Source organism: Dryas octopetala, chromosome 2 (genome assembly GCF_963921425.1).
Source record: "Dryas octopetala chromosome 2, drDryOcto1.1, whole genome shotgun sequence".
NCBI lineage: Eukaryota > Viridiplantae > Streptophyta > Magnoliopsida > Rosales > Rosaceae > Dryas > Dryas octopetala.
The window spans coordinates 13,024,029-13,050,670 of record NC_141367.1 but is presented as its reverse complement, the minus strand read 5'-3'; the positions used below and the strand labels follow the sequence as shown (position 1 = coordinate 13,050,670).

At 37.6% G+C, this 26,642-nt stretch overlaps 2 protein-coding genes and 1 pseudogene across 6 annotated transcripts; 1 reads left to right on the top strand and 2 right to left on the bottom strand.

Moving 5' to 3' along the window:
* Nucleotides 1-2,243: 2,243 nt before the first annotated feature.
* Nucleotides 2,244-8,363, bottom strand: LOC147293212 (pentatricopeptide repeat-containing protein At4g21300 pseudogene; annotated as a pseudogene). Of its 3 annotated transcripts, none has more exons than XR_015120582.1 (4): nucleotides 5,652-8,363; nucleotides 5,472-5,551; nucleotides 4,424-4,489; nucleotides 2,244-2,405 (listed from the first exon to the last, which is right to left on the bottom strand). The product of XR_015120582.1 is annotated as a pentatricopeptide repeat-containing protein At4g21300 pseudogene, transcript variant X2 (transcript). The 3 variants fall into 3 exon arrangements; XR_015120581.1 differs by having other exon boundaries at nucleotides 5,472-5,546; XR_015120583.1 differs by lacking the exons at nucleotides 2,244-2,405; nucleotides 4,424-4,489 and adding an exon at nucleotides 4,673-5,395 and having other exon boundaries at nucleotides 5,472-5,546.
* Nucleotides 8,364-14,176: 5,813 nt separating this feature from the next.
* On the top strand, nucleotides 14,177-17,127 carry LOC147293211 (receptor like protein 27-like). The gene has a single exon (XM_086232099.1). The coding sequence runs from the start codon at nucleotides 14,192-14,194 to the stop codon at nucleotides 16,985-16,987; it is 2,796 nt and encodes a 931-aa protein (XP_086088225.1). The 5' UTR covers nucleotides 14,177-14,191; the 3' UTR covers nucleotides 16,988-17,127.
* A 1,225-nt stretch (nucleotides 17,128-18,352) lies between these two features.
* PIN1AT (peptidylprolyl cis/trans isomerase, NIMA-interacting 1) lies at nucleotides 18,353-21,077 on the bottom strand. 2 transcript variants are annotated; one of them, XM_086232168.1, is made up of 3 exons: nucleotides 20,849-21,077; nucleotides 19,657-20,047; nucleotides 18,353-18,712 (listed from the first exon to the last, which is right to left on the bottom strand). In XM_086232168.1, exons 2-3 carry the CDS (start codon nucleotides 19,895-19,897, stop codon nucleotides 18,588-18,590), a joined length of 366 nt encoding a protein of 121 aa, XP_086088294.1. In that variant the 5' UTR covers nucleotides 19,898-20,047; nucleotides 20,849-21,077; the 3' UTR covers nucleotides 18,353-18,587. The 2 variants fall into 2 exon arrangements, with proteins under 2 accessions (XP_086088294.1, XP_086088293.1); XM_086232167.1 differs by having other exon boundaries at nucleotides 19,657-20,050; nucleotides 20,849-21,073.
* Between the last annotated feature and the right edge of the window lie 5,565 nt (nucleotides 21,078-26,642).

Sequence of the window (26,642 nt, the reverse complement as noted above, 5' to 3'; positions counted from 1 at the left end):
GTTGGTTCTCCTTAAGGAGTTTGTGAGCAGCCCTGATCTTTGAAAGGCCCTTAGATTTTGCTGTTCTGGGAAGTTGTGCTCCCCTTGTCTTTTCAGGTGTCTCAGGGTGATGTTCATCATTCTGGGACGCTCCTGAAGAACTGTTGTCGCGAAAGATGGTAGTCATGATGACTTGTTTGGAGGAAGAAATTAGCACTTGTGGTGAACACAACGGCTGAAGACGAATCTTCCCACAGATGACGCCAATCTGTTGATGCAAATTTCCGTAAGATAGATGCAACAACTTAGAAATGATGATTTGGCTGATCCGAAGCCTCGCTGGATGATGACGTGAGATCTTCCTGTATGAGAAACAAGATCAAAGGAGATGGACCGGTGTGATACCAGCCTAACACGCTCCGATGATGAAGTCAGTGATGTGTGTTTGATGATATTTGAATATGAGTGAGGAAAAACAAAGGATGAACTTGGGAGAATGGGAAAAACAAGGTAAATGTTTTGGGTTTATTCTCAGCAAGCTGGGTATGCTCTTGGGTGAGTGAAAGTTTTGTGTAAGTGTTTGTCTGGTGAAGGATTGGTAGCTAGATCCTTGATTTTGTGCATATAAGTTGGTATATATAGGCAAAAGAAATTCTCATGAGTAAGTTACCTGCATGTGGTTGGCTGGTTGAGAAAGATCCACGTGTTCGGTCGTGAATAGTGGCATGCACAGCTACCCACGTCCTCCACATTCAATGCTGCATTGAATGCAAGTATGGAAGATTCAGGTGAACTACCTCAGTAGTCATGAATGTAAGCTGGGAAGTCCCATTTGTCAGAAGATCTTGTCAGGTGCATTTAAGTGTGGCGGTTCGTCCCAACGTGATCTTCCTTGGAATGGCGGCGGAAAGCCGAGCCCACCCGAACACATGTCCTTATGTGTATACATGAAGCCTATATGTGATCGGATCGGACATGGAGTTCCTAACCGAGCCGATCCAGTAGATAGTGATCCCTCCGAGTCGTAGCTGGTTGGCGCTAGAACCCGAAAGGATGTTCCCTCGGCTCCGAGCCGAGCCGAACCGGGACGACCAAGGAAAGATGAACACTCAATCCTCTGGAAGATCATCGGTTCGGGTCGGACCGGGCACGAAGGGCTCGCCGTGGTGATCCGATCTGAGCTGACAGAGGAAATGCCGAGCTGCGTGATGATGTGGAGGTCAAAGTTTGACCACTGAGAAGTCAAACACTGAAGATAGATCTGACCGGCCACGTGTCCAGCCATGATTGGCTATTGAATCGGTGTGAGTTTATCCACAAACACCATACAGTAGGTGGTGATGTACGGTCCAACTAGCTTGGACGCAGAGAGCCTACCTCGTTGTCGCAGTGCTTGGGAAAGTTAAAGCTACCCTGAGCTCAAAGCCCGTGAATATCTTCTCCGCTATGGCTCTCTCCTCCTCTCTCTCTCCTCATGTTGTTTTTTTTTGTTCTCTCTCTCCTTCCACGAAGGCTTCCTTTGCGTCGTCATCGATGCCGAGATCGCTCTCTCACTCTCTCTGCCTAATCTTAACCTCTCCATCTTCTTCACAAATTGACGACACCAATTGGACAGATCTGCTCCTCCAAGTCCAACCAACAATCCACAAAGTGACAGCTCCGATAGGACAAATCAGCTCCTCCAAGTCCAATCGACGATCCAGATTCGACTCTGAGTCGAGAGAGGACATAGAGCGAGGGTATGAAGAGGCGTAAATGTTTACACGTGGAAGAGGCGTAAGTCTATAATAGTCCTCCTTAAGTTTTAGATTGGCTATATTTCTAGTTAAACTTATTAGATATTTTGGAGTTAAGAGGTAATTTATTAAAAAAACAAAGGATAGATAATACATTGGACAAGTAAATAAATACATTCATTACTATAAAAAAGCTAATAGAGGACTGGTCATAGAGAACCCTTTTTGAAGGTCCTCTTTTCCTTTGATTATAGAGGACCGTTTTAACCGGTCTTTATAAACAAAATTTTAGGTCCTCTATTTGACACCAAAAGAGCAAAAAGACACTTCATAGGTCCTTAAAAGTTAGAATAGGAGACCGTTTTGTCAGCTGTCCTCTATTGTGGAATGAAAGATTGTTTTTAAGTGAAAATGGTCCTTAATAGTGAATAGCATAATGGAGGACCGCTTGTCAAATAGTACATCAACAAGGACCCTTTTTAATAAGAATTAAAAAAATTTAAAAAAATATAGGATAAATGCATTTATAATTGTATATTTACATTCAAAGGAAACTGTGACCTCCCAAAACAAGGTCATGATGATAAACTATAAAAATGCATACGATTCTAGATAAATGCACATACAATTCTGGCCCACTCGCTTGCACCACATCAGTTTCTTCTTGATTGCAAAACCTTTTCCTTTGAACTGCAATAAATAAGAGTATTACAATCAAATAGATGAAAATCATGAAACCAATAAGCAGTAAGAGTATTACAATCAAGTAGATGAAACCAGATTCTATATAACACAATCTTAGGAAATAACCATCAACAGTAGTTAACACAAATTTGTTTGATTCACATCCACATTATTATTATTATTATTTTTTACAAAAAGTTAATGAATTAAAGCAAAGAAAGACAACAAGAAGAAAGATGCCACCACAAGTCAATATACAAATAAGCTGCAAACCAACATCAAGCCAAAAAAGAAAGCCTACCTAAAAGAGAAAAAAGAGAAAAACAACATAAACAACCAATTAGCAAAGCAAGACAACCAAGGTTTCACAATAGAAAAAAGTTTCTGCAGCTCTAGTTCTTGTTTGACATGGTAGTTATAGTATTACTGTTCTTGCTGTTGGCAACCATTGATCAATCTTCTACATGTCCTTGTTTAGGTATTATGCTGTAGTTGAACTACTCCCATAATTCTTTTTAAGTTCCCCCTCTTTGATTTCATGATGATCAGAACCCAAACAATCATAGTGCATAATTCCCATTAACCATATTCACCAATGTAATAAACCAGTCCATATATATAAATTTCAAGCTTGTCATACACCATAAAGTTAGGAAATGAATTTATAACTGCCATAGATGGTGATATTATTAAACAACCATGGGTTTTCAACTTCCTACCAAATCAGTTCCTCAAAGACTACTATCAAATATTTCAAGTTGCTATTATCATGTTTCCAAATGTTCTCAACAGTGCTAATATTAAAATGCCTGCAAATACACACTTAAACTGCTGGAAAGAATGAGAAATAAAAAAAATAAAAAAAAACCTATGACAATGTTCTGAAAATTTTATTGCCAGATTTGAGTGAACCTGATGCCATTGCAACAAACATATCCATTAATGGTTATGAAAGCTAACAAAGCATTCTCATCAATCAACTTTCAAGTTAAAACATTAGATGATGCAAGATAATTTACCACTTAAATCAATTGTTCAATTGAGTAGCCTTAACTATGCAATTCATAATCATACATTGCACGCATTAGACATGCCTCAATAAAGTTAGAAATTGACATTTGACAATCAAACGACAGCAAATGCATGCACAACTAAAACAGAAGCAGGGTAATAATAGCAATAGCTACAGAAACATATTCTCTTTTTTATAAGAACCAGATGATCCTTTCTGTACATATTCTTGTTCAAACTTTTCTCTTGAAAGTACAAAGTTAACATGGGAACTTCAATATAATTAAAAGAAGGAAAAACAAAATTGACATATTATGGATAATAATAGACTTTGATCTGAAAGTCTTCTAATCATTTACGAAAGTAAAAATTGAAGCACAAGTAAGGAGTCAAGCTTAGTGGATTTCCTATTAAATCAATGCAGGCCAGAACTGCTTTATAAGACACATATGCATAAAAATCTATGAGGGGATTTAAAAAAAAAAAAAAAAAAAAAAAAAACCTAAGCGTTGTTCATCCAAAAGAATATCAACCTTGCCTTTGGTTGATAAGAGCCGGTAGTCTTGATGACTTCTAAGTGGGAAAAACAAGCTTATCACCAAAGAGGAGATTTTCTTGCATGTACTTTGTAAGCTTTGTCATCATTTACGAGTTCACCAAACTTGGATGGCAGTTCATTTTACCTGGTAATTATTACCCATCACAATGATACATACATTTACCATTAATAGGGATTCTAGAGTGTCATGCAAATACAACCAATCCCATGAATCAGGATTCTACCGTTGTTTATGTAATAAAATCCTACATCCATGTTCAAACCAAGCTTTGAACTGAAATGGTTTAAGCAATTGTTTAGCTTTGTTCTCTCATGTTCCAAGCATAATGTTTTATATACAAGTATGAAATTTATAGAATGAATGTCAAGGGGGCTTCAACCAGTACAGAAAGAAATATTTAATTATAAAATATAATCTCTTTTTTTTTCCCCTTATGGTCAATAACGAAATTACCTGAAATTGCTAAGAGTCCAAAGCTGATAGATTTCTTTGTAAAGCCTTCACCTTCTCCTTGTCTTTCTGAAAGAATCAATTAAACACAAAATATAAATCACACTCTTCCCCAATAGAGACAAAATAGGTTTGACAAAAAAACACCTGAGAAACCCTAAAACTGATCAGCCCTTCGTTAATGAAAGATTAGACTGAGAGAGAAACAGAAATTAGAGAAATAAAGAAACCTAGTAAAAAATTCAACAAAAAATATGCCAAAATTAATCCCTTAAGAACCTCAATTTAGGATAAAATAAAATCCTAAATTACTAATAGATAAACTAATTACATAGAATAAACAAAATCGAAATAAGGAATGGCTTTAATAGAATAACTTTTCCTTTGTACAAATATGAAGACCAAGAAGATGGTGTTGGTGTTGGTACGACTTAGGTAAAGATAACAGAGATAACAAAAAGCAAGAGAGACAAGAGAGCGAGAGAGATTTTGAAGGTGGCTGATTTGGTGCTCTGTGTGACGAAGGTGATGGTGGTGCAAGGACGACAATGGAAGTGTATGGATGGCAATCGCTCGACTATAGATGAAGGGAGAGTGAGAGGGTAGACGGAGAGGCTAAAGTATCGAATGAAAAATTAGGTTTATAAAAGATGAGATTTTTTGGAAAGCCCCAGTTAGGACCTATGAGCTAAAAAGCATCCAGATGAACTGATAAAAGAGGACTGTTTGTTTCCAAGCAGTCCTTGTCAAAAATGTTTACACGACCATTTAATGTTTACCATCCCAAAAACTTTGCTAAGGACTTATTTCTAAATAACAGTCATGTATACTAATACTAGATGGGTCCTCTATGTCACTTTTTATAGTAGTGATTGGCAATTCAAGGGAGCAAAATTAACATATTGCTTCAAGTTTGCCAAGAGCAATTTCCAGCTCCAAAGAAAGCTGATCACTTTCATTTGTTATAGCCTCAATCTGCATATAAAAGAAAGTTATAAAACCCTTGAAGGTTTAGACAGAGTACAAAAACAATGACATTTAGGAAAATAACCTTTTGGGAGTCTGTATCCAAGCTTTTGTACATCAAATCTGGGCTTTCAGAGAAGGTGGAGTTTTTTTTCCTTGCCTGATCTCAAAACCACAAAAGAAAGAAAAAGAAAAAGGGTTTTAAATAAGTAATGAAACTGAATAGATATAACTAAACAGAAATGTTTATAATCTCCTGATTTACCATATTTCATAGGCCAGGACCATATTCCTAATCCTTGAGTTGCCAGAGATGATGAAACTTTACAGTAATTACATCCCCAATGTTTGTGGGTGCGTTGGAAGGTAACATTGAGGATTATAACCCTCTTTTCTTAACTCTAGAAGAAGACTATTGAGCAATGAATATAACTGAGCAGACTGTGGGTGACTTTCGTCTGCTGCAACAAACATATGAGTGCTGTTGTTGATCTCAATCCAACTGTACCCAGGAACTTTCTGAACTTCTCTTTCTTTCATCAAACTTCGAACCTTAAGCACACTCCCCCATTTTCCAGCATCAGCATGTATATTTGAAAGTAATATATAATAGCCAGAATTTTGTGGTTCCAATTTAAAAAGATGTCTTGATGCTTCTTCAGCAAGCTCAACATTGCCATGGACCCGACAGGCTCCAAGCAATGTTCCCCATACACCAGAATCTGGTGAGAATGGCATGCTCTTTATTGTTTCAAATGCTTCACGTAAATGTCCAGCACGCCCAAATAGATCCACTAAGCAAGCATAATGCTCCAACCTAGCTGGGATCCCATATTCCTCGGTCATGCAACGGAAGTAGAAAATTCCATCATCAACTTGGCCTGCATGGCCACAAGCAGATATTATACCAAGAAAGGTGACATGATCAGGCAGGATTCCATTATCTAACATTTCATGAAACAGAACAAGAGAGTCCTTGAGGCAGCCATGATTCCCATAAGCAGAAATGATGCTGTTCCAGGAAACTTCATTCTTCTCTTCCATCATGTCAAACACACGGCGAGCAAGAACTAGGTTTCCACATTTGGCATACATGTCTACCAGTGCACTCTCAGCAAAAAGATCAGAGCTAAATGCACTTCTAATCATGAAACCATGAATCTCTTTCCCATAATGAAGTGACGGTAAGTTTGCACAAGCAGAAAGCACAGCTGAAATGCTTACACAGTCATACTTGACACCTCCCATCCCCATTTGACGAAAGAGATCAATGGCCTCCTCTGGTTTGCCATTCTGGGAATAGCTTGTTATCATTGAGTTCCAACAAATGGCATCCCTTTCAGACAATCTTTGGAAAACTTGATGAGCAAGATCCAATCTTCCAGATTTTGCATACATGTCTGTAAGGGCACTACCCACATAACACCTTCCATCAAGCCCATACTTGAGGATGTTACAATGCAATTCCTTTCCCAATTTCAGAGCAGCCAGACCAGCACAAGCTGGTAAAACAGATGCTAGGGTTAGAGAATTCGGTCTCATTTTCTCTTTAAGTAACCATCTAAAAATTTCCAATGCATCATTATTCATCCCATTAAGGACAAACCCTGAAATCATAGCAGTGCACATGACGACATCAGTTCTGGTACTTTGGTTGAAAATCTTGTGTGCCATGTCCACATTTCTGCACTTGAAGTATACATCAATAAGTGCACTTTTCAAAAACACGTCCAAAGGCACACAGTGTCTTACAATGTAACCGTGAATTTCCTTACCTTGCTTGACGCTAGATAGTTCAGCAACCGATGGAAGAAAACTTGCAAAGGTGATTGAGTCAGGTTTGACACTAGCAGATATCATCTCTTGAAACAAAAGTGCAGCCTCACTCATAAACCCATTTTGTATATAGCCGGATATCATTCCATTCCATGTCACCAAATCAGTTCGTAGCATCATATCAAACAACCTACGAGCATCAAACACGCATTGACATTTTGAGTACATTGCTAACAATGTATTAGCCACTCGCGAATCCGACTCCAACCCACAAGCAACAACTAGCCCATGAAGTTGAGTACCAAAACCAATCACTCCTTCCGAGGCACAAACAGACAAAATGCAAGCAAATGTCACTTGATTGGGCTTAATTTCACTACTTCTCATTTCCAAGAACATTCTAAGAGCATTATTTGAATCTCCATTTTTAGCATAACCATGAAGCATCACATTCCATAAAACAAAATCTTTGTGGGGCATTTTATCAAACAAGCACCGTGCATCATGGATACAACCATTGTCTGCATACAGTTGAACCAAACAACTACCAACAAATATATCCACTTCAAAACCCATACACTGAATTGTATCATAAAGCGCTTTACCCAATCTTACATTATTCAAACCACCACAAGCTTTAATTACACTCGGAAAAGTATACTTGTCAGGTGAAAGTCCAGAACCCAACATCTTAAAGTAAAAGAGCAAGGCAAAATCAAAGTAACCCATCATATTAAATCCTCTAATCATCCAGTTCCAAGGAAAAGTATATCGCAAATCAAGCAGATAAAACATGTTCTTGGCATCCATAATGCTGCCACAGAGAAAATACATACCCAAAATCTTTGTACCCACAAGGCTGTTTTTGATAAGCCCACTGTAAACAACATGTGCATGAACTTGTCTACCTTGTTGAAGAAGAGAATGATCATTACAAGCTTGCAAGATGGAATCAACTTGGCTTGCCAAAGCCCCTTCTAAAGTACAGAAGTATTTGCAGTTTGTATATATGGACTTTTGGGGTGTAATGTGTATGAAATGTCTATAGATTGGGCATATAATTTTCTTGTACATTTCTTTTGCGTTGTCTGAATCATAGAGAGACCCTGAGATACTTTTTTTTTTTTGGTTTTCTGTCTATTGTATTGTATGAACCATCTTCGGCAGTCTCGTTTGTTCTTTGAAATTTTCCAATTCTACAAAACCTGTTAAAAATATACGAATGAACCAAATTACACTATCGACCAAAAAAAAAAAAAAAACCAAATTACATTAATGCTTTTCTATTTTTTATTTTTTTTTGGGTCTTTTAACTATTTGAGCCATAGATCGACAATGGCCATGGCAAGGCGATCGGAAAGGAAAATGAGTGAGAAAGGGAAGCTGGAGTACCTTCTTGATCGGGTTTGAAGCAAGCAAAGGCTTTGGTGAGTAATTAAATAAAAAAAGTGGGCGGTAATTACAGAAATGGTCTATTTATTATTCACTAAATTTTATTTTGGCCCACAAATTTTTTTAACTGTTATATTGATCCACAAATTATCTGATGTGTTACATTTTGATTTAAATTGAACAAAATCGGATAATTTGTCCCTCAGTTTTGTACCAATGAGTTGACTTTGAGAGATAAAATTGTCTATTTTGGACCAAATAGAATACATCAGATAATTTGTTGACCAATATAACACTTAAAAAAATTTGTAAACTAAAACAAGATTTAGTGAATAATAAGTGAACCATTTTTGTAATTAGCTCAAAAAGTGGTGTGCAAGTTGTCGCCAAGGTTGGAGAGTGATGTGGGGCTGCCAATTAAGCCTCAAGAGTAGAGGAGTGCAGCGGGTACACAGAAACTGGGTTTGTGCTAGGCAAATCGCGCAGAATTTTGGGCAGACTGATTTATATGGTCTGGTCTAATAAGTTTGACACTGTTCGACTTTTTGTAGTATCCTATGATTCCTATCAAAGACCTTGAAGCATGAGGTGTCTACCTTCCATCTCCCTGCTTGACAATTTTTCCAATTTTTCTTTTCCACATGGGCAATGGCCAATACATGAATCAGACAAAATACCTGAATCACGAACCTTATTTTTAAGACTTGGACTGCTTCATCAAAATCCCAATTATTGCAGAAGGTTGAGGCATTTAGGACAGTGTTAGTTTTGTCAAGTTGTTTAGCCACCAGATTTGCAGCATTGCATTTTTTTCATTCCAAAATTACCCCTATCATTATATAAATCATACAACTCCCATAAATTGTGGGTTTTGAATCCTACAATATTTGAAATTTAATCCCATAGTTGATGGGGTTTAAATTGGAGAAATGTATCAATTTTAAATATATTCATAATTCATCAAAAATCAAAGAACTAATTGTATACAAACGATAAATTCTATAAAACAAATAAATCAAACATGAAACTACTCAAAAATTGGGCCTTAATCTTAGCCTTAGAGCAACTCCAACAACGATAGCCAAACTTTAGCTATATTGTTCTAAACGAAGCCGTTCAGGTGCGAACGTTCGCACCCACTACCGAGCGCTCAGTGAAGTCTTTTTTAAAATAGACGATCTCTTCTTGCTAACGCTACTTACTCTACCTGTTTTTGAGGCTATAGGATGACAGATTCACCTCATACCCTTTTAAGGTATAGAATGACTTTTGTGGAGGTTTTATGTTAAGCTTTAACTCTGAAATTTTGGATTCATACACTTTTAGGGTATTGAATGACATTTGTGGAGGCTTTATGTTAGAGTTTAACTCTTGGATTTTGGACAGGTCCAAGCACTCGGTACACAAAAATTATACATTACCGAGCGCTCAGCGCCATATGCGAACGTGCAAACATTTGCACCTGAATGAGTCTGTTGTTCTAAAAGTTGAAAAATTATTTTAGCCAACCATTTTTAAAAGAGTAATTTTATTTAATATACCCTAATATACCCCATCAACTATTTTGACCCCCAAGCCCAAAATATAACTTTTATGACCCTTTTTTTTTTCAGACCAAAATACCCTTTTGCAACAATAAACCCATCAACTATGGCAACTCGAGTTATTGTAGTAGCCATTTCCTCCATCTTCTTCCTGCAGGCTGCAACAACCATGGAGAGCGACTTTCATCACCGGCCAACTCCCATCATCTCCTCTTCCTATCTCTTTTTCTTTCTCTCTAAAACCAAATCTAAAAAAAATAAAAACAAAATTTGAAAACCCAGATTTGGGTTTTTCTCTAAATGGGTTGAGAGGGAAGGGGAGAAAGAGACAGAGAGACAGAGAAAGAGAGACAAAAATGAGATGTCAGTGAGGGAGGTGGAGGATGGTGGTGGGCACCGGCCAACGACCCATCATCTTCTCTTCCAACCTAAATCTGAAAAAAAAAATATATATATATATATATATTTGGAAACCCAGATCTGGTTGAATTTTTGGTCGCCACATGGTTGAATTTATGGTCGCCATATTGTGGAATGTGCTATAACCAGATCTGGTTAGTAGAATGTGATATAGCCATGTGGCGACCACAAATTCGACCATGTGGCGACAAAAAATTCAACCAGATCTGGGTTTTTTAAAGAAAAACTCATTTATAGGGTATTGTTGGGTTTTGCCGGGCGACGTGGGTTTTTTTTTTTTCATTGAATTTTGTTGGGTTTGCTGCTGCATCTGCTAGGGAGGAAAGGAGGGAGGGAGAGGCAGTGGGTGGCTAGGGAAGAAAAAGAAAAAAAAAAACTACAGTAAAAAAAGAGGTTTTATATAGAGGGTATTTTTGATATTTCAAATGCAAAATGGTCATAAAAGTTATATTTTGAGCTGGTCAAAATAGTTGATGAAATATTAAAATGGTATATTAAATAGAATTACTCTTTTTAAAATATAAAAAAGTCACAAATACCTAAAAAAAAAGTTGGTAGTGGCAATAAAGTCCAAAAGTCAAAGCAATGTCATTTTTTAATGTAAAATGAAGGTTTAGCTAATATTTTCTCTCTCCTTTAAGCTAGATTTAAGCAACCAAAAAGTAAAAATAAAAATAGAAAAAATGGATAGAAAAGTTGTTGGGAGTGACTTTTTTTCAAAAATCTAGCTAAATAGCTAAAGATTGATATTTAACTAAGCTATTGGAGATGCTCTTAGCCAAGAGTTTTTTTTTTTTTGTCTGATTAGCCAAGAGTTTAGAATCCCATAATAATGAAAACCATGACTATTACTATGGACATTTGCTGTAAAAGAAGTAAAGAACTCCGAAGGCCTCAAGAGTATGTCACAACAACCCCTTGTATAGTTGTATTTCTCCTCTCTAAATCGTGCCCCCAACGTGTGCTCATCTCCCCTCTATTTATAGTTTCAACATACTTATTATGCAAGTCAGAGCTCTCCTTGTGCAAGTAATACGGCTTCACAAACCTTTAGGCCCAAGTCTTATTGCACCACGCCACCACTAGTAAACAGAGAAAATCACAATCCACTTAAGCTTCAATAATGCTAATGAAATCTGACAAAAAAAAATTAATATTAATGAAACACCAATAATATTAAAGAATAAAAAATATGAACTGGGGCCCGTCTTGCATCCCTAAATTTGAAAGCAAATGTTTTGGCTGGACGCTGGAGTGCTGGACGTTGCACCCAGCGATAAATATTTAATTTTTTTTTTTTTTCAAAACAATAAATTGACATGTATATTATAGAATAATAAATAAACTAATTAAGTCAATTTAAACAAAATAAGAAACTAACAAATACAATTTTAAGGATAATATATGACCAGGGCCGGCTATTAGGGGGGTGGACATGTACGATCGCACAGGGCCCCCAAATTGGGAGGGCCCCAAATTATCAGGCCCATACATGTACTCCTCTTTTTTAATTTTTTTTTTTTTAATTCTAATTAAGCCAAAAGCCCAACCCATGCCCTGAATCTGATGCAGTGATGCCCATATTCAATTTTGTTTTTGTATGGATAATTCATAATATCCACAACCATGAGACAGATTTTCAGATTCAGACGAATCAGACCGTGGGTTTTCTTTCACGTCTCTATCTGTTGGTCCTTAGCTGGGTGCCATCCCCTCTGGACTAATTCTTCTGTGTTTCTACTAAAGTTCTAATTGCCTTGAACTCTTGAAGATCAAAATTTAAAACCTCCAAATCAGTTGCACGTATTTATTTTCACTACTAACTTATGAATCTTTTCATTCTTTTGATTTTAGTTTGGGTTTATTTATTTTGGAGTAGTGCAAAATAAATTAAATAATCACTATTTTATCATCTTAATTGCAGTTGAAAAGTGAGAAAGATGAAATCATACAACAAAATGCTACGGTTGGAAAATTGATTATGACAGTGTAATGAATGATTTTGCTTCTAGAAAGGCAAGAAGAACAATGTTTAGATGAAACTTGATGTTCTAGACAGGCAAGAAGAACAATGATTTTGATTATGACAGTGTAATGATGTTCTTATTTTGTAGACAAATTGTTTATAAGCAATTAATTGATGTTCTTGTTCAGTTAATATAGAATGGCTTGACCATTTTTTTTTTATACAATATGTAAGAAAGGGCCTAATTTCTTAAGATGGCTACTATTTGCACACTTTTTTTTTTCTTTTTGCACAAACTTTCTTAAAAAAAAAAAAAAAAAAAAAAAAAAACTCAAGGGAAAATACCTTATACCCCATCCATTTTTCTTTTTGCACACCCTTCCTAAACAGAAAAAAAAAAAAAAAAAAAAAAACACACACACACACAGGCACACACCCATCCCCGACCACCTCCCTCCCCACCTCTCCTCTCTCCGGCACACACCCATCCCCGACAATGCCAAGCAGCCTACCACCACCGGCGACCACCTCACCCCCTCCTTGCCCTTCTCTCCTCTCTCTCTTTCTCTCTCTGTTTCCCCACCCCTACTCTCTCTTCTTTTTCTTCCCCCTACCCCGACCACCTCCCTCCCTCCCCACCCCCACCCTAACCCGACCCACCCCCTCTCTTCTACCCACTCCACAACTGCTCCTCCAGCTAGCTCACCATCGCCGAAGAGAAGAAAACTTTAAAAAAAAAAAATTGCAGCGGGTTCGACGGACGAGTGCCGAACCCGGTGGTTTCGTTCGGTAGGTACCCACCGAACAATCCTATTCTATTTGGCAGGTACCTGTCGAACGAAACCACCGGGTTCGGCACTGGTCCGCTGAACCCGCTGCAATTTTTTTTTTTTTTTTTATATTTTTGACCTTTGGCTGTCTGCTTGGGTGAGAGGAGAGAGAGAAGGAGGGATAGAGAGAGAGAGAGAGAGAGAGAGAGAGAGAGAGAGAGAAGGTGGTGGTGGCTGTCTGCAGGTGGTGGCTGGTGCATGCGGGGAGGAGGGGGATGAGGGATTGGGAGGTAGCAAGGAGAGAGGAGTCGGAGAGGAGAGGAGGGGAGGGCTAGGGGGAAGGTGGTTGGGGTGGGGGGAAGAAGAAGAAGAAGAGAAAGGGTGGGGGTGGGCTTCGACGGTGAAGAAAAAAAAAGAAGAGATGGAGATGAGGATGGGGAATGAGGTGTGTACGGGGGGAAGATGGGGATGAGGTGTGTGGGTGAGGGGAGGGCCAAAATGGTCTTTTTCCTTGAGTTTTTATTTTTTTTTTCTTTCAGAAAGGGTGTGCAAAAAGAAAAAAAAAGGTTTGCAAATAGCAGCCTCTCTCTTAATTGCCACAGGACCTCCTAAAAGTTTGAGACGGCACTGTATATGACATGCCATAATCATGTGTCTATTAAATAACTATTTAATCTAGTGGTTCAAATATAATAATAATAAAAAAAGTCATTTGGTCTTCCTCAATCAGTGCATTCATATTACTTTTTTTTTTTTTTGGACCACTAGTGCATTCATATTACTAAGTCAAAGTCAATGTCAATGCCATTCATTCATGTAACCAAAACGCAGCTGGAAGCTCCTCTGTTTTTTTTTTAAAATATAATTTATATTGAAAGAAGCAAATGTATGTGCATAAGTGTTGTCCATAAAAGGAGTTTATGTAAGACCCATAAACATGGGATTCATGGGAATGGGGTGCTCCTGGTCATGGAGTAACTATTTTTGTGTGCATTATTTTATTTTGCTGCTACTCAATCCTACCCACAGTTTTTCATTTGTGCAGAGTAATATATATTGCCATGCCGATGACCGCTCTGCCTTGTTGCAATTCAAGCAAAGCTTGATTATAGACAAGTCTGCTTCTAGTAATTCTTTTGCTTCTCCAAAGGTTGCATCTTGGAGCTCACAAGAACAAGGAAAGAGGAGCGATTGCTGCTCGTGGGATGGCGTTGACTGCGATGAAGACTCAGGCCATGTTGTTGGACTTGACCTCAGCAGCAGCTGTCTTTATGGTTCAATCAACTCCAACAGCACCCTCTTCCAACTTGTTCACTTGCAGAGACTTGACCTCTCAGATAACAACTTCAATCTTTCTCAAATACCATCAAGGTTAGGCCTTGATCTTACCAGTCTAACATATCTTAATCTTTCGAAGTCCTCATTTTCTGGCCAAGTCCCATCACAAATTTCAAAGCTATCCAAGTTGTCTACCCTTGATCTGTCTTTCAATTACGATTCTCTTACTTCTACTAATCTTTTGGAACTGAACAAAGCCGACTTTAGAAGCCTAGTTCAAAATTTAACCAACATAAAACAACTTCATCTCAGTCAGGTAGAACTCAACTACACAGTGCCTGATATCTTGGCCAATGCATCTTCTCTTGTATCTCTTCGTCTTGAAAACTGTTGGTTGTTTGGGGAATTCCCAGTAGGCATTTTCCATCTACCAAACCTTGAGGTTCTTGATTTGAAATATAACCCACATTTAACTGGTTATTTTCCTGAGGATCTCAATGGCAGCAGTCCCTTGAAGGAATTAGATATTTCGTGGACGAATTTCTTTGGTCGCTTACCTGCTTCAATCGGAGACCTTCATTCTTTAGAATTGTTGGATATCTCCCGCTGTAATTTTAGTGTCCAAGTTTTTGATTCATGGTCTTGGGTTGGAAAGCTAACCAAACTCAAACACTTGGGTGTTGCGTATAACTACTTAACCGGTCAGATCCCATCATGGCTTATGAAGTTGACCCAATTAACTTCTCTATACCTCCAGTTTAACAGTTTGCAAGGACCGGTTCCTTCCTCATTCTTCCTCCTTCAAAATCTTGAACACCTTGACCTTTCTTCTAATAACTTGAGTGGGGTAATTGAGTTTGATGAGTTTTCCAAGCTCAAAAGGTTAAGGGAGCTTCGGCTATCGTCCAATAAGTTCTCTCTGCATATCGAAGCCGGTTTCAGTGCTATTGCTCCACAGTTTGAAGTTCTGACGTTGGGTTCATGCAACTTAGGAGAGTTTCCAGAATTTTTAAATAATCAATACAACTTGCAGGAGCTAGGCCTATCACACAACCAAATTCATGGCCAAATACCAAAATGGATGTGGAACGCAACTGGAAAAAGTTTGAGATATCTCAACATTACTCACAATTTTTTAACGGGATTTGAACAAAGTCCAGGCACTCTTCCATGGCTGAATCTATTCACTTTAGACCTCGGGTTTAACAGGTTACAAGGATCACTGCCAGTTCCTCCGTCATCAGTCACAGTTTACTCTGTTCCAAACAATCATTATAATGGAGAGATTCCACCTTCATTCTGCAACTTGGATTCCCTAGCTCTGCTTGACTTGTCCTACAACAAGCTGAGTGGCATGCTTCCACCATGTTTTGGGAACTTTAGTGCTCTTAAGATATTGAAACTGAGGAACAATTCTTTTCACGGCCAGATTCCTCACATGTGTCCAAGATATGCTTCTTTAGCAATGATTGATTTGAGTTATAATCAGTTTCAGGGAAAGCTACCAAGATCACTGGCCAATTGCACTCGGTTAGAGTTTCTTAATTTCGAAAACAATGAGATCAGTGACGTTTTCCCATCTTGGTTAGGGGCACTTCCACTATTAAGGATTCTCCTTTTGCAGTTTAATGGATTTCATGGCATTATTGGGAAGCCTGCAACTAACTATGAGTTCCCGAAGTTGTGCATCATTGATTTATCCAGCAATGGTTTTTCAGGTGTGTTGCCGTCTAAGTACTTAGAGAACTGGGATTGCATGAAATCAGTTGGTGAGGACGATCAGACATATTTCGGGTTCAGCTTATACGTAGTCAACGATATTGATTACTCGATGACAATTTCTAGCAAAGGTGCTGAGTTGAAGTATTTGAAGACCCCTTATCATCTCAAATTTATAGATCTTTCAAGTAATAGATTTGAAGGAGAGATTCCAGAAGGTATCATTGGGATTCTAAGAGGCCTTCGTTTGCTGAACCTTTCCAACAACACTCTCACTGGTCCCATCCCCTCATCTTTAGGGAACTTAACTGCTCTTGAATCGTTGGATCTCTCCCAAAACAAGCTCTCAGGAAAAATTCCCAATACTTTAACGCAACTCAATTTCCTTGCCTATTTTAATGCATCCTATAACCATCTTTGGGGGACTATCCCACATGGCCAACAATTTGATACATTTGAAGAAGATTCGTACCAAGGAAACGCAGGTTTGTGTGGGAAGCCTTTGTCAAAGAAATGTGAAGATTTTGAGAGCTCAACGCCGACACCACCTTCAATCGATGAAGAAGATGAAGGATCTGGGTTTCAAATTGTATTAGAATGGTATGTGGTTCTCCCAGGAGTTGTCAGTGGGCTGGTTGTTGGAGTTGTTACTGGGAACATGTTCACAAGAAGGAAACATGAATGGTTTGTAAAGACATTTTACCAGAAGAAGGCAACCAAGAGCCACAGAACATAGTCCTTTTGTTCCATGTTTATGCTGCTTCATGTGTCTAGCAGATAGGGAAGATTTTGTTCTTCAAGGCCAATTCATGTTGTTCTGGTGTGGACTCTGGTCTGTGGTCTGTGAGGGCTTATTTTTTCATGTTTTCATTTTTTTAGTTTTTTATTCCTGTGTTTGATTTTATCTTTTCTGTTAGGTTTGTATAGGCCAATATCATGTTATCTATTCTGAATTGTGGGCAGACTGATTTATACGATCTGGTCTAATAAGTTTGACACTGTCTGACTTTTTGTATTATCCTATAATTCCTATCAAAGACCTTGAGGCATGAGGTGCCTACCTTCCATCTCCCTGCTTAACAATTTTTCTAATTTTCTTTCCCACATGGGCAAATGTCCGACACATGAATCAGACAAAATACCTGAATCACAAACCTTATTTTTAAGACTTGGACTGTTGAAGGTTGAGGCATTTAGGACAGTGTTCTTTTTATCAAGTTGTTTAACCAGATATGCAGCTATCTTTGTCATACCCTATTTGCATAGATTCCTTAATAAACAAGGCAATATAAGTCAAGACATCAGTGTTAACTTAATTCCTTGACATCTCTTCATAAAAGCCTATTTGCCCATCTCACTATTAAGTCCTCATTTTTTGGCGTTTCTCTATTTAGGTTTGTAAATCATAACAAGCCGGCCGAGAAATTCAAGTTCATAGATTACTGATTCAGAAAATTGAAATGAAGAGGAACTGGGTCTTGATTAAACCTGTTGAGCAAAGAACATGGAACTGAAAAGAAGGGAATGAAGACCCACTATTCCACTAACCTTGATTAAGGGCCTTAAGGCAGAGGATGAAGAAAACGGTGCACTGTGAGCTCTGACTCTGCTTCAATGAGGCATTTGGCCAAATAAAATGAATTTCATTATGAATTTATATAAAAATTGCACAAATCCAAAAGTACTAAGTTACTGTATGTTGGGTGGGTATGCTGGGGGAGAGGAAACCGATCTGGTGGATTCAAGAGAAAACCAGATCAGAAACTCAAATCAGAAAAAACTCCATAAAAAAGTAGAGGGATGGAAATGAAATAAAAATATATATCACTTAATAAAAATAAAAAGTTGTATAAATATCACAAGCAGTTCACTGCGCTTTTTCTTTTTCCCTGGAAGCAGCAGCTCAAGGACTTGACAGTCACTTGCTTTCTCTAAAATTCCTTTCAATTACCCAGTTACTAAAATCATCTAGATGTTCGAGTATTTGAATTAACAAAAAAGATCGCTAGTAACACTGCATGCAGGAGGTGCTTGCGAGAGCATAAATAGCACTCCCCTCAACTAATTCAGATCATATCATTATCAGCATAACATATACATGGATGAAAAGAGAACCTTTTTTATAGCAAATTCAAACCACAACCATAACTTTCGCGGAATAATATGTTATGAGATACAATGCTCAAATCCATCTTTAGGTACTGAAACATCAATGAGACAATCACTTCAAACAATTAAAAATAGCCAGCCAGCCATAGGCATTAACATAAGGAACATATTGTATCTCAAAAGATAAGTGGATTCGCTCAAATATAAACAAGTTTCACTCGCAATGCTCAACCAGTTCTCATGATGATATGAACTCCACTGTCTGTATCCACAATATCGCTTATCTCGCCAACCTTGAGAGCAAATGTTGCTTCTTCGAAAGGCTTCTGCATCTGGCCCCGGCCAAAAGGCCCTGCAACAATAATTTATACCCAATACCATATATTATATTATGAAATTTAATTCAGAAAGTGTTAATTTAGATGAGCCGTTACTGTCAAGTAAATAGTCAACAATGATATATCAAAACAAAATTCAATTGAGGAATACAACTCAAGGGAAAACAGGCTGAATAAATCCATTAGAATTAACCCTTGCAATTACAAAAATGCAAAAAACTAGCAAAGATAGATGACAAGGGAAACATCGCATGTAAAACCCATCAATATGTTATTTAACGGTTGAGAATATGCACACAATATATGCAAAGAAATTCAATTGAAACCCTTCTAATCAACATCTAATTAAGTGAAAGACATTCATTTTCTGAAGTTGAGGTTGCAGTTGATCCGAAATGAAAGCTCATACTGGACTATGTTGAGAAATACCAACAGCTTGCACTTTTTTTGTGGAAGACTCAAGGCATATGGGGAAAGTCGGAAAGAAAGAAGGCAAAGGTGTTATAAAATTGTGAGATTATGCCTGTTTTAGAGTTGTGATCAGGAAAAAATAAAAGGATTTTTGAAGATTTTAAAGGCAGATAAAGTAAGGTTTTGGGTGTCACTTTGGGCATGGGTTCTTGAGAGTTTTGGGAAATTCCACTTTTTTCTATTTTTGCAGATTGAAAAGCTGTTCTTATCTAGATGCTTCAGTTGTTGTATGATAGGCTGATAGCCAAAGATTTATTGTATTAGCTGTTTTTTTCACAGTGTGTCCACAAGAATTTCAAGGTGTTTTGGCTTCAGTAAAATTGCTTCTTATAAAGAAAATTCAAGCTCAAACTTTAGATACTATTTACTACAGTCTATACTCCATAATAAAGGAGTTCTTTGCAAAATATCTGTTTGGATTTTTCACACAGTTGTAGAACTAAACCCTATTGTGAACATTGTGAAGTAAATTAAGTTAGGCGCTGACCGAGATCACCACCGCGTTTGGCAGAGCTGCAATCAGAGTACTGAGAGGCCAGGTCATCGAACTTGGCCTTTCCGGAAACAATGTCATCGTGGAGGGCCTTGAGTTGAGAGACCGCAGAGTCTCGGGTGGTGTTCCTGATGACGCGGCCCTCAGGATCCTTCCAAGAGGCCTTTCTTCTGGAACCTTGGTGCTTGATCAGTATGTGGGAAGCCCTCACCTGATTCCCCGATGACGAGGACATTTTGGTCTTTTTGCTTTTGTTGTTGCCCTGCCTTTTGTCTTTGTCCTTATCTGTGTGATCTGCCGCCAAAATTGAAGAAGTGGCTTTCTTTCTCTTACGATCGGACGGCTCTATCTTTGCAGATCAGACTCAGAGCTCGTATAACGCTTACTTCTATACAAAAGACATTTAAACTGTAATTGTTGGTTTCTTCTTATATTTCGTATAAAATTAGCCTCATGAATATGAATGTAAAATGAAAGGATATATAGAGAAATTTGATAATATTCATTCTTCCCACAAATAATATTCAAATTGATAACTATGACAGCTCAAACACAGAGCTCTAATACAATAACATTTTCTCTTTGTAGTCTGTACAAGGACATTTTCACCGGGGTTTTCATTTAAAATTAATTTATTCATAGATTTGAATCTAAAATGAAAGGATATACAGAGGATTTTAACAGTATTTATTAAACTTCCCAAAAAAAATATTCAAATTGATAGCCATCGAGAAAACGAAAAACAATGGCAATCCATCCTTACCCATCCCCTTTAAATGTGACAAAACCGAAGCTTTGTCATTTTTTTAGACTGACCAGGGCTTCAACTGGTGCTGTTCTATACAAAAATAAAGTATAACTATTTTGGGGTATTTCCGTGCATTATTTAAAATTAAGGATTAAAATAAACTTCAAAAGCCATTTAACAATACAGAAAAATAGTTAAGCCTAATTCTTTATATCCGGGCCACCAACTTACCAGTAATTGCAGATAATTATTAGATTTTTTCAGTACTACTCCAAGAATAATAATACATACAAAGAAAAATAAAATAAAGCTACCATTCTTTAAGTAATACTAGTAATTGCACAGAATTACAAGATTTCAGTAATATTTCAACGATTGTTTCCAAAAGTTAAAAGAAATTACGAAGAACAGAAAACTTTCATGAAATCTGAAGTTTACCTGCAGAGTGGCAACGAAGCAATCCAACGGCGGCAGAAGAGAGAAAGATCTGAGAGATGAGCGAGAGAAGAGTGAAGGATCGGGCTGTGATGGAGAGAGAATGAGATGAGATGAGAGACTGAGAGGGTGGTGGCCGCCGCTGAACAAGGAGAGAAGAAAAGAATGGGTGTGCGTGTGTGTGCGACTGCGAGGACTCTCAAGGGTTACTCAACTTACTTTATTTTTTGTTCACACAACTTCTCAAACGTGTGACAATTTCCATCGTACTTCACATGTTCATTAAATGAGTTAATAATATCTTATATTTTGTTGTGAATATTATTAATTTCATTATGTTGTTGAGAATAATTGAGATCAACATTTTATGAATAATTTTTTTTTTTTTTTTGGGTAGCATACAAGTGAGATGTATTTTTCTTTATGGTGTGTTTGGATGAAGTAATTTGAAACTACTAAGGAATTCACAAATGACGGAATTAAAAATGACGTGATTTAAAATTTTAGAATTTGTAAATTCTCTTATTTGGATAAATGTAATTATAATGGAATTTAAATATGAAATTTATAATAGTTTTATAAAAGAGTGATGGTGATGGTGGCAACAATAAAAATGATGTTTTTGGTCAGTTGATGATGGTAGTAGGGGTGATGGCCCATGAGCAGTGAAAGAAATGGTGGTGGCAAAAATTGGGGTATTGGAGGTGGCAGCAACAGATTCATTGGCGGTGATGGTGGCGACGGCAACGGCGATGGTGGTGGTGATGGAGGCGGCGGCGGCGGTGTCAATGTCGGTGTGGTGGTACTGGTGGCGGTGTTAGTTGTGGTGGTGGTGGCAGTGTCAGTGGTGGTGACGGTGGTGGCAGTAGTGGCGGCTGTGGTGGTGGCGGTGGAGGTGGTGTCAGTGGTGGTGGCAGCGGGCGGTGGTAGTGGTGGTGGCGGTGTCGGTGGTGGTGGTGACGGTGGCGGCGGTGGCGGTCGTAGTGGTGGCAGAGGTGGTGGTGGCGGCGGAAGTGGTGTCAGTGGTTGTGGTGGTGATGGTGGCGGCGAAGGTGGCGGTGGCAGTGGTGGTGACGGTGGTGGTGATGGTGATGGTAACTGCGGCATGGTGGTAGTGGTGGTGGTGGTATTGTAATTAATTGGCAAAGTGATGGGTGCACACGACCTTTTTTTTTATATAAAAATTGGAATTTTGAAAATGACACCAATTTAGGTGGAATTTAAGTTTGAAATTTACAGCCTTCAAATCTCAAGTTTTTTTCCACATAGAATTTACAAAATTCAATAATTATAGATCCAAACAAGGAAATTAGAGCATATAATTTCTTAAATACTGAGTTTTGTTTAAATGATGGTTACAAACAGAGTTTTGTTTTTTTTGTTTTTACTTCTGATCTTTTTTTTTTTGGGTCAAATTTTACTTCTGATTGATCATACAACAACTAATGAAATAAGGTATAAGTAAAAAAGTCAGTGAGTGTCAAATAGTAACAGTTGAGATAAAATATATATATATATATATATGAGAAAATTTTAGTAAAATGACTAACTATACCCTTATTTTCAATTAAGGATTTATAATTATAAAAAAAAATAAAAAAAATATATTATATAAAAAATTTATATGAAAACAAAAAAGGAAAAGGGATGGAGAAACCTTCCCCACCACCGACCCTCACCACCCCTACCTTCTCTTTCCCTTGGCTGGCCACCGCCAACGACCCCCCTCCCCCAGCGGCGGCAACCCTCCTCTCCCTTCTACTCCATCTTTCTTTCTTTTCTTTTTTTTTTTTGCTTTCTTTCTCTCTCTTTTTGTCTCTTTCTCTCTCTTTTTATTTTTCTTTCTCTTTCTCTCTCTTTTTCTCTTCTCTTTCTCTTTCTCTTTATGTCTGTCTACTGCCGGTGGCGTTCGCACCCAGTAGAAAGAGAGAGAGGGAGAGAGGAAGGAGGTGCCGACGAGAGAAGGTAGGGAAGGGTTCGACGGTGGGGGGCCGGTCATCCAATGAGGGAGAGGAGGAGGGAGGGAGGGAGAGAGAGAGAGAGAGAGAGAGGAAGGAGGTGACGGCGGGAGAAGGTAGGGAAGGGGTCGACGGTGAGGGGCCGGTCGGCCAGTGATGGAGAGGAGGGAGAGGAAGGAGGGAGGGGATGGTCGGTGGTGGGAGGGTTCTGCATCCTCCTTTTTTTTTTTTTTTAGATTTTTATTATTTAATTATTTTTAATTTTTTATAACCATTTTTTAAATGGTAATACAATTTTGCCTTTAAAAGTTGGTCATGTGCAGGTTACGTGATCAACTTTTAACGAAATTTTTGACAAACTTGATGAAATATCCATGATTAAAACAATGCATTAATAATAATCTTTAATTGAAGTAAAGTGAAAACAGGATCCTCAACTTTTGGGGGTCAACAATATAATATTACAGTTTTGACTGGGTAGGTTCTTCTCACTATTTTGATATATAGTGTAATGAGTGTTTGTGGAGTATAGTACACAAGTTGTATTGTATGTAACTCAGATATCTCTTATTGTATTTTTCTTTATATGTAAATTATTACTAACCCCCTATTTAGAGATAGGTTCTCTCATAACCCCCACCCTAAATCAATCTCTCCCAAAACCCTATTAGTCACTTAAACTCTCCCATAACCCCCTGGTCAACTAACACCCAGTTTGGTTTGACCCCTTTTTGTTTTAATATCCCTATTATAAACCTAGGCTATTCAAAATCAGTTTTCCATTTTTATTTCTCTCATTCTCACGCTCTCTCTCTTTCACTTCTGTGCTCTATCTCTCTCATATGGTGCGTTCTCTCCCCACGCGACTGTCGATGGCGCGTGCTCTATCGTCTAGCGACAGTTGACGGCGAGACCAGTCTCGATCTTCTCGTCTCTCCTCCCTCTTCTTCCTATGCCCTCCATGTGTCGTGAAACCAAGCGTCGACGTCAGATCGGGTCTAGGAAGACCCGAGCTCCCTCGTCCGCGATCAGCCGATTTCGACGACGACGAGGTGCCGGACCACCATGGATGGATTCCTCTTGTTGTCCAGAGTCTGCTGGTGCTCTTGGACATTATGACGCTCTCGATTTCTCTGGAGATCGACGACCTGAGATGGCGATCGGAGGTGGCGATCTGTAACCATTTCACCCCTCTCAGTCACCATACCTACATCAGTTTCAGTTGGCTTGCTATGTTGGCTTCCTGATAAGCTTGTCCATGTATGCCAAGCATTGGATAATGGTGATTTTGCCACTGTCTTGCAAAACCAGGTAGAGTAATGGAATCTTCAAACTCGTAATTTATTTTGGTACACCATTAATTGGATGAGATTTAGTAGTGGTTTCTTTTGTTTCTGCCTATTAGCAGATGCTTGTTTCTTGGATGAGAGCTTCTGGATTGAAACTGTCAGGTGAATTATCTTGACACGTCAAACAATGTAAAACTAAATTTTTGGATTGTTCTTGTGTGTAATTTGGATTTGAGCTCAGAGATGGTTTTAAAGGTTAATTTCCATTATTATTTAAATTATTAGTTGATGTTCAGAAAAACAGTAGTTGGATAGGGAACTTTAAGCCTACATTTATTGATTAAAAAGTTTCAGTTCGTGAAACATGAGTTTTAAATGAATTTTGAATGAAATTATGGTTCTGAAATATGATAAATCAAATTTGCAGGTAGAAACAGATCGAGGCAGTGGCAACTGTCGTGTACTCGTTGCGCGTGAGGTGATCGGACGACGTTGTCTAGGGTTTCAGTTTCACTAAATTCAATTTCACTGAATTCAGTTTCAGTGCATTTAGTTAACTGTATTTGAATTTAATGAATGCAATGAAACTGAATTCACTGAAATTGAATTCAGACTGAAACTGAATTTAGTCTATAGTTGTTTGATAGGCTCACATCGATGGTTTGCTGTGTTGGATACTCCTCTCATCTCGATGGCTTGTTGTATTGTTTTTTTTTTTTTTTTTGATAAGGTTGTTGTGTTCTTTTTAGTGAAACGGAATTCTGTAAAGGTGTAACTGTTTTAGTGAAGTGTAATTGTTTTAGTGAAGGTGTAATTATTTTTTAATTAAGGTGTAATTGCATTTTAGTCAAGGTGTAATTGTTTCATTACTTAATTCAGTTTCAGTAAGTAAATTCATAATTAACTGAATTCTTTAATTCAGTGTAATTGAATTCTTGAAATTCAGTTTCAGTGTAATTGAATTCTTGAAATTCAGTTTCAATGTAACTGAATTCTTGAAATTCAGTTTTAGTGTAATGAAATTCAATTTCAGTGTTTGATTTTAGTTTTAGCGAAATATTGAGTTTTAGCAAAAACTTCAATTCCAGAAAAAAACAAAAAAAATAGTTTCACTAAAATTCAGTTACAGTGATGTCAGCACGTGTCAGCATGCGTCAGCACTCGTCAGCATACGTCAGCGCGCGTCAGAAGGGTAATTTAGGATTATAAGTTATAGAGGGTTTTGAAAGAGTTTCTAGATAGGCGGGGGTTTAGGCAAATTTTTTAAGTGATTAGGGGGTTTAAAATCACAGACTATTTCTTTATTTGGAATAAGTAAGAGCGCGCTTGTTTGTACTCTACAAGCATTATAAATTGATTACTTTGATGGTTGGAATTATTGATTTTGTAATTTGTTAGTTTTAATATTGAGGAATGTATGCTTTAATTATTTATCAAATCCTATCTATGAATGGTGATCAAGTTAAATTTCTCAATTAAAAAGCATATGATTTGATAAATCATACATTTCTCGATTTTTTTATTAGGAAGGAGGGGGATTGAACTTGGGTGCATAGGAGTAATTATATAGCCATTCCAATTGAACTACTCCAACAACATATACTTCTTGATTAAATATTAATTAGATGTCACCATTGCAGATTCATTTTTTTGTGGAATATGGCATGTGGACTCTACCTCTCTTGTGATGTTGATAGTTGGATTATCAAGTATAGTTCCTACAACTTCTAATTAAATTGCCTATAACCTAGCAAGGTGGGTTTTCAATTGTAAAGTTTTTGGTCTTATTATTATTAATCTACAACGAATTCGTTTTGATGTTCTTAGTTTAATGGGATGGAGTGGGGTTGACTCTAGTTGGGTGTCTCACTAGCTAGTGTTAATCTAAGAAGACATTTGGGTTTAAGTTTTAAATGTCTTCAGAAACCAAACTTTCTCTTTTAATTCGTCTTTTGAAAAACAAAATATGGAATGAGATAGTTGATATTTTAAATGCAAATATTAGAATCTAATGATAATGATGAGATGGTATGCTATAATATATGTCATATATCATAATTTCGTTGGACTGATGAACCACATCCAAATGCTATGTGTATGGTGCATTGATTGCATCTAATAATTTATTTTCAAACTTTTAATTAGAAGGTCGCATAAATATATATTTTGTTCATTGTATTTAGGTTAATATATACTTTGTACATAATATTTAGGTCGGACTTAATTGTTTGTCCTTTTTTTCTACAACTAATTCAATCTTGTACATTTTATTTAAGTTAATATATGTTCGGAGAATTATCAAAACACCCATTTTGGGCTACCTCATTCCAGTATAGTCCACCCATTTAATTGGGCTTCCCAGCGGGTCAATGTAATTTCCATTCGGCCCACTTTTTTTTTCCCTAGTCCACTTAATTTGCTCTGTCTTATTCTCCGTTTTCTCTTTGTATTTTTCATTTCTCACATTTCAAATATGAATCTCTCTCATTTTTTTCTCTTCTCTCTCTTCACCTCTCTCTCCTCGATGCATCGCCGTCCGGCCATGGATGG